This window comes from Amphiprion ocellaris, chromosome 1 (genome assembly GCF_022539595.1).
Source record: "Amphiprion ocellaris isolate individual 3 ecotype Okinawa chromosome 1, ASM2253959v1, whole genome shotgun sequence".
NCBI classification, from domain to species: domain Eukaryota; kingdom Metazoa; phylum Chordata; class Actinopteri; family Pomacentridae; genus Amphiprion; species Amphiprion ocellaris.
In genome coordinates, this window is record NC_072766.1 from 34,382,727 (window position 1) to 34,397,718 (window position 14,992).

General features: G+C 36.9%; 1 protein-coding gene across 4 annotated transcripts; it reads right to left on the reverse strand.

Annotated features, from left to right (window-relative positions):
• Positions 1–201: 201 nt before the first annotated feature.
• LOC111574543 (ras association domain-containing protein 7-like) lies at positions 202–11,080 on the reverse strand. 4 transcript variants are annotated; one of them, XM_035952444.2, is made up of 5 exons: positions 10,949–11,080; positions 4,671–4,799; positions 2,638–3,273; positions 2,286–2,548; positions 202–1,024 (listed from the first exon to the last, which is right to left on the reverse strand). In XM_035952444.2, exons 2-5 carry the CDS (start codon positions 4,771–4,773, stop codon positions 998–1,000), a joined length of 1,029 nt encoding a protein of 342 aa, XP_035808337.1. In that variant the 5' UTR covers positions 4,774–4,799; positions 10,949–11,080; the 3' UTR covers positions 202–997. The 4 variants fall into 4 exon arrangements, with proteins under 4 accessions (XP_035808337.1, XP_023134972.1, XP_023134981.1 ...); XM_023279204.3 differs by having other exon boundaries at positions 202–1,029; XM_023279213.3 differs by having other exon boundaries at positions 2,280–2,548.
• Between the last annotated feature and the right edge of the window lie 3,912 nt (positions 11,081–14,992).

The window sequence follows — 14,992 nt, forward strand, 5'->3', positions numbered from 1 at the left end:
GATGTTCTGTTTTTGTCCGTGTGTGCTTGTATTTCAAGTGAATATGGTGTATTGTTGCTGCAGGAGCATAGACTGTATATAAAGATATATTTATATACAGTCTATGTGCAAGAGGCACTAACAATGTGTGCAATAAAAGCTGCATCACGTCATAGATGAAGCTTTGGCGACCTCTGGTGGAGCAAAGATAAGAAGATAAACTGCTGCATCAGGTGAGCTTTAATTCAGAAAGGGATTACTGTACATTCATTCTTTAAAAATACAAAAATAACATTATTATAGTATTAAACAGTTGTGTGAACTATTAATTACAATACAGACTTAATGTGACAAATATAAAAAATTCACAAGCAAAAAACAAGTGACATCAACATTTATGTCGTATAAAATACATTTTCCTTTTAGAGACACTGGCAGTGATAGACTTATCACACACACACACACACACACACACACACACACACACACACACACACACACACACACACACACACACACACACACACACAGTAGTGTGGATGGGTCTTAAAGGTTTCTGAGAACAAATTTTTCTTTCAGTCCGGCAGCAGAAACAGAGAAAATACTCGTTTAGTTATTCATATAAAAATGAATTTCATAATTTAAATTTTTTTCAATCACATTTCTGAAAAAAATATTGTGTTTCACTTCATGGCACTGACTTAGTTTTAGTATTGTTTCTTTTTCTCTTCATTTTTTTGCTGCATTTCCTTCTTTATTTGATCTGAGAGGATAGAAATCCCTACAAAAGGAGATGTACACTCTTCATTTTTTTGTTTGAATATTTTCCTCAGTAAAACCAAACTGTAGGTGAGAATTACTGTAAACAACCAGCTGAGATATGATGACAGCCTTCTACTCCATAATACCAGCGTTGCTGAGGTAAACTTCGTTGGCAGTCAGGGAGTTTGTCTGGTCAGTGTGTGATGTTACACCAGTCTGCTGGATGAACTGCTGCAGTTTACACTGTCTCAGCTCCTTATTCAGCTCCTCGATCCTCCCCCATCTGTCCTAGAGGACACAAAGGATATTGTATTAAAGATAAAGATAAAGATAAAGTTCTTTATTTCTCCCCACTCCAGGGGAAATTTACATTGTTACAGCAGTTTTATTTACAATATATACAAGGGTGGCAAAATTTTTAACAGAAAAAATAAAAATAAAAATAAAGTTTAAAAGTGCAAAGATGTGCAGTGCAAGAATGTCTGTGCAAATTTTATGGTTTGGGGTGGTAATGATATAGTCCAGTTTATGTTAACATCTGCGGGTACTGTGTTGAAATCAAGAACTGATGTATTTTATTCTTCTGAGTTGCTTAAAAACCATTAAAACAGCTATATTGTTGCACTGGTTCTCATGTTCTTTGAATAGTACAAACATACACACTGTAGTTTGTTTTGATTCAATCTCACATATCCTTTTTGCTGGAAATGCTCACTATAGCACCAAGTGTGGATTTGTGTAAAAGAACTTTTGTCTTGTTTCCACTCCCGGTAATCATGTGATGAGCATCAGATTAATCAGATTTATCCGCTGTCCCTGTATATTAAACTATTGCTAACTTTTGTTGCAGTGCACTTTTACTTAAGTAGGTTTGTTTGCAGTACTTTAATTTTTAATGGAGAATTTTTACTTTGCTGTGCTGGCACTTTTACTCAAGTAAAGGGTGTGAATACTTTCTCCATTACTGTTAACTCCTGATACAAAATGTTCAGACTCTGTATGCAGCGAGTAGTTTTTCCAACACTTGTTCTTGTGGTTAAGCTAATATGATAAATCCTGTGTCTCCAAAGTTTTTAAATGAGTTTTACTTTGTTTTTAAGAAATTCACAGATTGTAGTGAAGCCACTGAAATTAATTACCCTCTGTATCTCAAACAATTTGGTGGTTTCGCTTTTATTTGCCCCTGTCATATTTTCACTCACTCTGGCCTTGTTTTTTTCATTGCAACTCCATGTGTGTTTGAGAGCAACTGGTTACTGGGAATGATTTGTTTATGGTGAAATGTTAAAATTAAATTTGTAGAATAAAGTGATTTTGATACTTTGAATGAAGTTGTCAACTGAAAATTCTTTTGGTTTTAACAGTTTCTAGCTCTGACAAATAGTGTCATTTTAGTGATTTATTTCAACATAACCTTTCCTTTCATCCTCACCAGCAGGTTTTGGTGTTCTGAGGGATAATTTGTGTCTGGCATGCTTCTGTTATAAACTCTGATGTGACAGAGCCCTGAGAGAGAATCATAGATGATGGAGTTATACCTTTACCCTTTCCTCTGCAGTTTGGAGCTCCCTCTGCGTCTCTGACAGTGTTGCATCCAGTTCTTCTCCCAGCTGCAGCCGGTTGTGGAGCTCCTGCTTCAGGGGCCTCAGGGCGTCGTCTGGCTGCGGTGTTCCCGCCCGAGAGTTCTGCCTCTGGGCTGTGAGCTGCAGGTCCTGTTCTAGATGTGCAGAGCGGCTTTGGAGCTCCCTGATCTTGTAACTCTGATCATCTATGGACGAGTGGATCTGGTGTAGACGCCTGTACATATCTGTTGACGAAAGTTTCTTGTTGTAGTCACACAAAGGCTGAAAGGATGACTTGAAACTGTGATTATGACTAGAATGTAAATAGATTTACCTTGTTCTTGTTCCATCTCCTCCTGTATCTGAGCCTCCCAGTGCTCTGCATGCATCAGCTCTGCCTTGTTCTGCCTCAGCTGCAGCTCCAGTTCCTCCAGTTCCTCTGCAAGGCCTGGAGTTGGACTTGGAGCTGCAGCAGAGGACCTCTCCCACTGCTCCGTCTCCCTCTCCAGAGCTTGCAGCTGAATATCCAGGTCCTGTAGCCTCCTCTGCTGCTGCAGAATCTGCCTGAACACCTCCTCTTTGGAGCCATTCACAGAGTTGGGAGGGTCTAAGAAAGAAACAGGGGAGGCCCGGGGTTCAGGCGAGGCTCTGGGTGATGGAGACCAGCCTCTGTTTGGTTTAGGTCTTTTGGGATACGTCGAGGGTCCCAGATTGAAGGTGAAAGCCTTTTGAGGCTCTTTGTGGTGTTTGAGGGGTTCTGGTTCTGATGATCTGGGCAGGGGGAGGCGTCTCACTGTGGAGGGAGTGTTTGGACCCTCACTGAGGCTGGGACCGGTCCTCTGCAGGATGAACTGGACCTCTGCAGCCTGCTGTCCCAGCTGGGCCAGCTGCCGCAGAGGACAGTCTTCAGCCACCAAGTGTCTCTCGTTCCCTCGTAGCTTCAAGATAAGAACGTACCGGCCTGTCTGGCCTGTGCAAAACACACACACAAAGGACTAATATTTAACAACACAATACATTACAACTGACAAACGGCTGAATGTAAAGCTAAGGGGTTTACACAAGCCGATGTTTATTTAGTTTCAAAAAGCTTTTGGAGAAAACATCTGTTGACGGTTACATAATGTCTGGTAACAGGTTCAAATAGATGCAAAAACCATGCAGTACCAAAAGTGAAAAAAATACCAACATTATTTCCTCCTGTTCGAACCAAATTGTGCAACAAACTGCAACCATTTTAAGAAATTATTGAGAAATTTTTGAAAATAAAGCTACATATTTGTGACCAGTTTTTTTTCCTACTTTATTGTGTTGATTTTAAATTACAAATCCCCCCCCCAAAAATCACAAACATGTTGTTGTAGAAAAAAACAAAAGCATGTTCAACACTTTAGAATTGAATGCAAGTGTTTGTTTGAACCATTTTAAATGTATTTTAGCTGTTTTAACTATTCTTAATGATCTTAATTGCTTCTAATTGTGTTTTAGCTGATTTTTTAACAGTTTTTAACATTCTTAACTTGTGTTTTAGAGTATTTTATTCGTGTTTAAGCTTTATCTGTTTCAGTGTTTTAAAAATTTTTAACAGTATTTAGTGTTCTTAAAAACTGTTATAGCTGTTTTTTCAATTAATTTTATTTGTTTTAAAATGTATTTCAGCTGTTTTTCAGCATTGTCAATGGTCTTCGTTGTTTTTAATCGTGTTTTAGCTGATTTTAACCATTTTAAAGTTAAGTTTATGTTTTATGTTTTCATTCGTGTTTTTGCTTTTTCCGTTTCAGCTGTCTCAATTAGCTTTTTTTAAATTGTTTTTGTCTGTTTTGACAGTTTTAACTGCTCTGAATTGCCTTTGAACTGTTTTGAATTGTTCTGTGTTTTGTTTCTGTATTTACATATTTGTAACTGCGTTTAATCTGTTTTTAACTGTGTTTTTAACTGCTTTGAATTGTGTTTTGATTGCGTTTTAGCGGTTTTATTTGTGTCTTTACTGTTTGTAACTCTGCTCTGCTGTTTTTACTTGTGCCCTCTTTGACCTCTCAAAATTAACACCGGTGGTTTCCTGTTAAAACTTGCTCTAAGAACACTTTATATTTGTGCGCTGCTGTGTCAGAAAGAAATGCTAAAAGGTTAAAAGTCTTACATGATCTCCACTAGTGTTTGCAGTGTTTTCAAAGAAGCTGCACCCTATACAAATGCTGCTATTGAAGCAGAGGAAAATGAAGATAAAAATGTAAAGTTTGTAGAAAGGGTGGTAATATCAGAAAGATTTACAAGAAAATCTAAATTTTATGAGTCAGAATCTTTTTTATCAGATAAAATGTGCTTATTTTGAGATGTGGCTTTGCCTATTAAGTATGAAAAACTCACCGATTGCTTGTGCAAGTGCGATGACGACATCCTGACATGAAGTGTTCAGCGACAGGCCACAGACCACTCTGACCACACCCTCCACCCACACCTTCAGCTCCATCACTCGCTCTCAGCACCACCTGTGACCTGCAGGGAGATGGACGCACACATCAGTAACCAAGTCAGAAAATGTCATTGTAAACCAGTAAAAACAAACTAAACCATCACTGCAAGAGTTGGCCAATACTATACTACAAGTTGAATCAGAAATATATATCGTGGTATTCCACTTTTTTAAATATCCGGTTATACTGGCTCTTGTTGTAAATCAATGGAGAAGGATATTAAATAGTAGTTATAGATTCTGTATATGATCCTGTCTTACAATACGTCCACAAACTTCAATAAATACTTCAGAAAGAGTAGGACAACATACCAAAAACCTGAATTGACAGGTTGGATATGTGTGTCACTACGCAATGCAAACTCATCACTGACTTGTGGTTTCTGGTCTATGACTCAATCTTCAATGTGCCCATTTTTTGTTATCAGTCCGATGGCGAGCTTTTTGCGTCAAAATTTCAGTCATGATGTGCACCAACAAGTGTATGTTCTGGTTGACAATAAAGTGGCTATTCTATTCTATTATTATTTTCAGTGTATTGCGTGGTTGTTTAATGACATCCATTCACACTGTATATTCCTGGTTGCAATCCATGCAAACTGGCACCTTTTCATTTTGGTCTTGTTTTGTCCCAATCTTTGAATGTTTAGATATCTGTCTATATTCCTTCCTGCTGCTGTCAGACTCAACCAGCCCTGCTCCCAACTGTCAACCGAAAAACTATCATACTTCATTCTGGTGCAAAATCAACACACTCAATGTATTATCAAAATTTTGTACATCTGAAAACTCTACACACTAAACTACTTTTCTAAAATACAAGAGGTTATGCAATATCAGTATTTTTGTATTTGCTGACAAATCTGTGCAATATTTGTGCTTCTTTATTAGTATTTCTAGTCAGTTTAAGACTCTGTGTAGTGCAAATGATTAGTTTTGTTTTGTCACAGCCAGAGGAATTTGTGCAATATGGAAGAAAAAGTATATAGTTTTTGTTCATCTAATGACATTGATTTGCTGCTGTAACACTGCAAATTCCCCCATTGTTAGATGAATAAAGGCTCATCTTATATTGTATCCTAATTAACAATTTCATTTCTGAAAAAACGCAATATATTAATAGACAAAATCGTGTATATTTATATCATAATAGAACATAAACATGCTACGCTTTTTACTTGCATCACCCACTTCTGTTCACTACCTGTTGTTATTTACAGTGGTTAATTACGACAGTTTATTTCATGTATTGTCCCTTTAAGAGCGCTAAGTTCAACAGCCAATCAGATTGTAGCGCCGCTAGTTGTCTAAGAGAAGCTAACTAGCTAAGTAAGGGGAAAAATTAATATATAACTAATGTACTATATACTAATTTTTTAAAATTTTATTTATTTATTTATTTTTTAACAGTTAATATTAGTTAGCCTGAGTTTTTCCAATTTACCTCCCGTCTCTGTTGTTGTATGTTTTGGTCGAGTTTTGAAAAAGGTCTGGGTGAGTTATTTATTTCTTCGTAAAGTTCAGTTTATGCTAAGTAGCTAGCCTGACTAGCTAACTAAAATAGCCGGCATAGCTGTGTTAATAATTGAGTTTTTCAAGCCACAACCATGTTGCCCTAATTTGTCAGCAACTAAACCAAGACAGTGAGTTACAATTTGGGGATTTTGTTTTAGCTAAGAGGAATTGGGAAGTTAACCTTTACCTCGAGGTGATAGCCGTAGTAGTGTTAGCAATCATGCCTAGCTAGAATTGTGCCGGTAATCGGGGGTGGCGTGACGCAGTTTAAATGTGACAATTTTCACCTCAGCACACACTGACAGGTGACAGTTTACACAGATGTAATCAGCTGTATTCGTCGAGGAGAAATAATATCCTGGTTTGTACCTTTTTTTTTACAGCGGAAATGTCATAGCACAAAACACAAGTGTTTTCCCGTGTCTGATGGCTGCATTCCATGTAGGACTCACTGGACCAGTTTACTGGGACACATGCTCTAGTTCACCTTTGCTTATTATGCATGAAGTGTTTGTTGTGAAAAAGGTGATGGTATTCAGGTCTTTTAGCAAATGTCCGGCATGAAAAATCCTGCGTAAAATAACATAAATGTGCATAATTAAAGTATTTAAGTTGATGTATGATATAATTACATTAGTTATTGTAAGCCTCAATGTGTGGGCAGCATTTAACTGTTGTTGCTGCAGTAGGTGGAGCAAGTTTGAACCACTAATAGGGTTGATCTATGAACTGCTTAGTAATCAGCATGCATTATGCAGTGTGTCTGACCCAGGGTTTAAATTGTCATGTCAATGGTTTTACAAATTCATGCCATCCTCCTTGTATAACAATAACACTTTTGATGGTTTCTCATGTGAAAATGCTCCAGCATGTTTTAAATCTATGACTGAGTGAACATTGACCTGAGGCAAGACCTTACAAATTGTACTGCAAATGAATCAAAATTAGTTTCAGAAAAAATGTCATTAAATATTTTCTACAAATCCTTCAGCCCAAGCTGGTAACCATTCATAGATGTCTGAATTGTCTGTGTTGACACTACTTTTTTGGGGACCTCAAAAGGTTGGAAACCACTGGTTTCAGTAACTATGTCTTGTTTTTAAAATTATTTTAAATGTGCTATATAAATAACAGTGACTTGACTTGACTATCCATTAATACAGTGGTATGCAGTTCAAACCAGTGTGTAGTGAAAGTGACACAGAAATGTTAGTAGGTCAAACCTAGTTAGACTGTTGTCATAACGTTTACAGTACAGTGAGCAGGACGATCATTCAGACATGAAGCCAGCATGTTCAGTGCAGTGAGATTAACGGAAGGGCATGTATATCGGAAAGAGGCTTGCGATTTTCTTACTCTAAATATCACCTTTCTTGAAATTTAAGGCTGTTTCTCTTACAGGGCCTCAAATACTCAGACATTAGATAATGCAAGAGTACACAAGAAAATGTTTAGGTAAAATTTGGTTAAATTGACACTTGAACTGCATTTTAGTTGTCCTTGATTCAATGATTAAATGAGAAGCATTAATAAGAAGCATAGTGAGCATTTAATTTGATTTAAAAAGTTAAAATTCAGCCAACATTATATTTACCTGAAAACATATATTATTAGAACATGGCAACTTTCTCAACCTGCTATTTCTGTACAAAAATGTAATCCATCTCCAGGATGACGCATGAAACTCGAAGTAACCTAAAGGTGAAAACAAGTATAAGATGTCACTTTCTTATGTTGTCATAATGCCGTAGGGTGAACTGACATGGAGAAGTCATGTTAGGGAATTTTCTCACATACTCTGGAGTTTTTTGTGCCAAAAAACTACTTGGAAACTCTATAACAGACAACAGCCTGTTTGAAGGCAGTTGACACATCAGCAAATATTTTTTAGATACTTCTTTACTTTCACTGTTGTCTCTCCTGCTCCCGTTTACATTCACAAGCAGGCAAGACCAGTTGTTCCGTCAAACTGCGTTCAGACTTTTATTTTTTTCCTAAAGACATTGGTGGAGAGTAACTAAATACATTTACTCACACTCGTGTTATACTTTTTGGAAAACTTTTTCATAGAACATCAATATTAACCTGCGGATATAGAGATCATTTACCCTAAACAAAAAAACCAGCACACAGCAGATACACTGTGCAGTATTGTTAAAACAAACTAATTATTAACCAACCCTGGAGGTCCCTGTATCAGAACCAGACCTTGTCTGTTATAATTATTCAACCACTGCTGTTTTTTGAAGGCTGCTGAATGTGCTGATGACTGAAATACATCATTGTTGTGCTTCATTTCTGTGACTTCAAATTTGGTGGAGTTGCTGTTGAGAATTTTTGGAATATGTCCAATAACATCGGTTTCTCTGAGTCATTGTAATAAGGCTATTATTTATTTTCTTATTTAGAAATTTAAAGTGAAAATGTCACATTTTTATGGAGTTCTTCAAATCTCACTGTAGCCTGGTGATAAGGAAATGAAGATTTATTGTTTGTCAAAGTTCCTACATGTGTCTGTTGCAGATACGAAATGGCGGTTGTTCATTTAGATCTCGAGGCTGTTATTGATCTACAAGATTACCAGAACCCTTCACTTTTTGCACATGCTCTTATATTGTAATTTAATTTTAAATGAATAAAATTGTTGTTTCCCTCCCACACCAATCTACTCTCCAACCAAAAACTGAAGTATCTCACTTACAAAAACAGTTGAAGCCTTATTCAGCACTTTGTAGTTTGCAGTCCCCTTAGGTAAGTTTCTGCAGGCTTTGCACTTCTGGATTTGGACAGTTTATCTTATTCTACATGCAGATCCTCCCAAGCATGGTGAAATTGAATAAGAAACATCTAAATGTCTATCCTCAGGTCTGTCTAAGGATGTTCTGTGAGATTTAGGTCTGGACTTTAGCTGGACCACCAGAGGAGAGTCAGAGGATCTTCTTAAAGCCACTTGAGTCTTGTCTTGACTGTTTGCTTCAAATCATTGTGGTGCTGCAGTTATCCAAAATTTGCATCTGTCCTGACCAATCTTGCTGTCCCAGACCCATAACACGATACTGCCACCACCATGCTTCAGTGTAAGGAGTGTGTTATCAGGTGATGAGCAGTGCCTACTGTTCAGCAGACATACTGGCTGGAGTTATGCCCAAAGAGTTCCAGTTTTAAACTTATCAGATCAGACAGTCTTTTTTCCTTGTTCTCTCAGTGTCTTTAAAATGCAGTTTGTTAATCCATGCAGCCAGTCTTTGTCTTGACATGCAAATATGGGACCTTATATTCACAGGTGTGTAACTTTCTAAACTTAACTGTACAAGCAAATCAGATTACCTCAGACGGACTCAAGTAGACAAATCTCAAAAATTATTAAAGTAAATAAGATGCATCTAAACACTGTTTGGAACCACAGCAAGGAGTTATTATAGTATGCTGAATGTAGAGTGATGGGATAAATGGCAGGTGTGCAAAAAGTGAAGGAGTCTGAATACTTTCTGAAGCGACTGTATTTTTATCCGACCTTAGAGGAACCTTTTAAGTGCTAAGTTTACCACACCAGGTAAGTTTATAATTTTAGAACAGGTGTCTGAAGTGTGGGAAGGTGTGTGTTTGGGTGTTAGTCACACATTTGCAGGAGAGGAAGACACACAGGTTTGCTGAGTGCAGGAATGTGGCAGAACACGCTGACATTCCTGGAAGACTCAGGCTCCACCCACAAATACCTCAGCTCTCTGTTTACTAGATTCCTCTGCTCAGCATCGGTTTCAGTATCATTCAGAAGATAATTAATTTGTGCTTTAGGTCCTCAAAGCCTTAGAAACAAACTAAATGATTTTTCTTATGTGGATATTCCTGAATTTCACTCATCTTAAATATATAAGACTTAAAAGTGGTGATAGTACTCATTTCTTGATAGAAAAATAGTTAATTTCCATAAGAAGCAAGCTTTCAAACTAAAACTTTTTTGCTTGCGTAAATAAAATATTTCTTAAATGAGAAATGATAAAAATTTAACTCTCATAACTGTCAGTTTTTCAGTGTGTTGCCTGTTCAGTAAATTAACTATATAGTGAGCTCTGTAACTGAAATTTACCCAATTGTAATAGATTTCATTTCTCCAGGATTCCTAAACTAAGACTAATTGATAGAATTTTTTTTCATGCAAAATGAAAATGCTTATTTTCATCATATTATGTAGCCTTGATTTTATCTGCAGCCATGTTTCCATGTGACTTTAGGTAAACTGATTGCAAAAATTTCAACAATTTTATCTCTTCTGAGGCTACACTGTGTAATTTGAGTGTCCATAAATTCAGGTAACGCAATGTAAATGAAATCAAGCTGATTTAAAAGTACCACAGTTGACCAAAGTGCTTTACAGGTTATAAGACATAAAAATTTTATCAAAACATTAAACAATAACTACTTGTGAGATCAGTGTCTAAAATACATATTAGATATTAAGAGGACATGCAGGAAAAATTGTTTACAATAAATGTAAAAATAAATGCCTTTCTGTGTTCGATTTCAACTGTTTAACTTAACAGACCCCAAAACAACAAACTAGACTTTTTATTTTTTTTTTTAAAAACTAGATAATTACCACCTTTTTACTTAAGTTATAAGGTTATTACAGCTCAGAGAGGAATTTTCACACACTCACCTTTTAGTTGAAGTTCCCCTGTTTCATTGACAGTCTTTGTTGTCTCTCACTGTTGTGTGTTCAGGCTGGTGGGCAGCTGAGCAGCTGAGAGTCAAACAGTCACCTACAGACACGCTTCAGCCGGGAAGGAGGAGGAGTGAAACTGGAATGCAGCCCTTCTGGGAGTGCTGCATGAAAAGTGACGTCACTTTGACAGCAATGAGAGGTAATTCACTCCTAACGCGATAACACTCATTTTAAATCTCAGAGGAAAACATTGTACTCCGCTTGACTCTACATTTATCTTTGATGCAGAATTTCTTTTGCACATTTTGATTTTACATTTATTGTGAAATAAGATCAACATCACTTTCTGTTACCCTGTGAGACCCAAGCGGTTTCTGGGCATTTCTTTGCTCCTGTCACATTTTTTTCTCACTGTGGGCTCACTTTTCACTTTTTCAAGTCTTGCATCTCGATAGAAACAGCACAGTCATGTCTAAAAGTAGAACTCAAAAAATGTCTTTTGTGCAGCATGACATAGTTATAATACAATAGATCATGCAAAAAATAAACAAAGTTAAATTTGTTGTACAAAAATTTGAAAAACATTTAATCAACTTGTACAACATTTTCAGGCTTCCCAATCTTGAGGATGACTCTACATGCTATACACATTGAACTATTACCTTCTTACATCCTCTACAAACTCAGTGTTTTTCACATCACTCTGCACATCAACTCTAGAATGATATTTCACCATGCTGAATGTATCCTCTTGAAACTGATCAACAGCTTGTTCCTGTGTATAACATTTGAGCCATTCTACATTTATTTTATTGCTCAAGTAGGTTTTTTTTTTCTGCTCACTCGCTTGTGTCATCTACTGTCTTTTCTACGTCAACTCAACTTGCAGTCCTGTCACGAGTTTTTTTGCTTTTTTTATATGATTATTTTATTTACAGGATCTGTTGCGAACAATTTGATTTGGACTTTTTTTAAATGGAGAGATAGAATTTAGCAATTTTGATAAAATATGATGATTTTAATCTTCCTGACAGAACCGCGCCTCACACGATTAATTCAACAACTGTCAGAGAGTTGAACATCCAATGATTCTTTCTGCTTTTAATTTCCAGCTCTGATAAATGGTGTCATTTTGGTGCTTTTTTGGAAAAGATAACATGCCTTTCAAACTCACTCCCACTCACTTTAGGGTTTCAGAGGGTTAATTTCTCACATCTTTCTATTTTCCCTTTATGCCTTAGTGGAAATACCCAAAACCAAATTTGCAATGATGTTCTCACCTGACAAACTAAATCTACTCTTCATCATTATTAGTTGTGCCCTTGATAATTCTGCAGTTAACACCTTTTTTACTTTTCAAAGTGAAGTTTTGCACAGTGTTTCTGCTATTTTCACATTTGTAAAACCTTTGAGAATTTCTTCTACTCCTGCATGTGTTTCTAAACGGTGATGTCATTGTGACACTGAAACCAGGCCCCTCCCACTCTGCGTTAGAGATAAAAACAAAGAGGAGTGACAGCATTCCACGCCACAAAGTATGCGTGTGTGTGAGTGTGTTTGTGTGTGTGTTTGTGTATTTGTGTTGTGGGTCGACAGCTTTGCTCAGCTGGTTTTGCTCAGTCCACTTTAATTACAGCAGCAAACAAAGACAAGCAGACACACGCACAGAAAGTACCGAAGATGGCCAGCGACAGACGTGTTTGAATGATGTGTGTGTATATATATGAAGTGATTATGGATATTCAAGTTCTGTAAAGATAAGCACAATTAAATTGGGACTGTGGTGGCTGGCCAGATGTGAGACCCTTTCATTCATATTCTGTTAAATTTGCGACGGCAATCTTTCTTTTCAGTACTAACTTCTCAGTAAAACTTTCAACACCTGACAAGTTTGAACTGGATGTCGTCGCATAAACAGACGGCATGCAGAAACAATTCACTTCAAGTTGTGTGAAGTGCTTCATTAAAGGTTTTTTCCACATTTAATTCCAGTATTAATCCATAAACATCACAGACAGCGAAAGACACAGGTTGCTGCCAAAATGATTAAATCTCAGTCACTTTGCGCTCCAATTTCATATCTATTACAAAGAAATAAATAGAACACTACAGAGAATGTAACAGGCTAGTGAGACTCACCAATAATGAATTGTAATCCCAGATTTGACAAACTAACTGGAGATGAAGTTTAGTTTGTTGCTTCCAGCTGTTTGTGGGAGTCTTTCCTCTGAATGTAATAAATACCTGCAGCATCAGACAGCAGCAGGACTCATCAAAAGAGAAAGAGTTGTGTACATTTAAACATGTGAAACAACAGCAGCAACTTCATTATTTCCTTATATAATTCTAAATCCCCTGACATTGAGACAGGGTGGATCAGGATGTAACAGTGTCAGCTTTCCTTCCTATCAGACTGGTGAGCTGTCACACAGAATCGTGGTTTATCAGCTGCAGTTAAATCATTGTAATGGATGGAACGCCATCACAGCTGTTAGGACATTTCTATTTTAATTGTGGTAAAGTGGTAGATTGATTTACATCACACATGGACAGAAATCGTATGTTTATGAAATCATAATCATTGTTAGGTATTTGGACAGTTTGATAACCTTGATATTAGTTTAGATTCAGTCTGCTTATTGGTGCACTTGATGTTTTGTCTGATCCCACCTGCATAATAGATGTCATGCCGTGGCACTGTGTCACTTTCATGGTTATGAAGCTGTGAGAAACATTGGCGTAAAAGTGACGAATGACCGAATGCCGCCTCTTTAACGTACTGATGAAGCAGCAATGCTACGTACCCTAAGTGCAAAAAAGGGATTTAGGCCCATTGTCCATGAGGACATAGGGCTGCCAAATCATACAATTGTGTCAGGAAGTGCATAGAAGATCTCTTATAGACATTTTGAGCAATTAATGCACACTTGTGTCCACATTTCTGCAGACTGTGCCTGAGGGATTTACCCACTGTTTGTACAAACGTGTTTGTCCAATGATGGCCCATATTAACCCACAATACCATGAAGCATATTTCGGTGTCATAAAGGTAACATGATGTTGCAAAGTGCTACCCCAATCCAGTTTATACCATTTTGAACCCATTGCACCTTCATGCACTCAGTTGTTTACCAGGTGACGCCACATGGAATTATTAATGGGACACCTCCCTCAAGTGGGTGAAGCCTGAACTGCATATAATTTTTACTTCTTTTCTTTCATTATTCACCCTTCAAGCAGTAAATGCACCTTGTATTTATTTGACATCCTTTAAACTTTTGTGCTAAATTAACAGAATTTGTTGGTGTGCAGTAGCAGGATTTGTTTAAGAAGTGGTTGACCCAAAATTGCAGAAAAGAGGTTGGTGTAAAAATTTTCCCTATAACCTTTTGTGAAATGTGACATGCACATAGTTGTTTTGTTTGGCCATGTTTTTGAGATAGACTTGACTTGTCCCAAAATGCTAAATTCTTGTGCTACAGCAGCCAAATAATAAAATAAAAATAGGTACCTTAAAATAAATACACTTAAAGTAATAAAATAGCTTTAAAAAAAAGGAGTAATACGATTGAAAATAATGACATCCAACTTCAAGAATTCTGCTGCCAGCCAATTCAGAGGAGTTGAGTACAATTACATTTTTTTTTGTTGTTCACAGAATTTAAAAATAGCATTTTAGAAGCTCACAGCAGCCTGTCTGTTTCTGTGATTATTCCACAAAGAAAAAAGTTCCAAGTGACAGTGAGTTCTGTGGATTGTCAACAAACTGGAGACATCGTTTCTGGAAAGACATGAAACCGTTTCATTTTACTTTTTTCATTTCTCCACTCTGAACACTACAAAAGAAATTGTCATTAAGCTACGTTTTCTTGTGATGTTCCATTTTTGAACTTTAGGTAATAGTTGTAAACAGTATTATTTAAATATGTGCTACTCAGTACTGTTCTAACAATGAATACTTGTGTTTATAGACACTGTTGCCTCATAACACAGTACACAGTGGAACAGCTATGAAGTAGTGACAACAATGTTGACAGT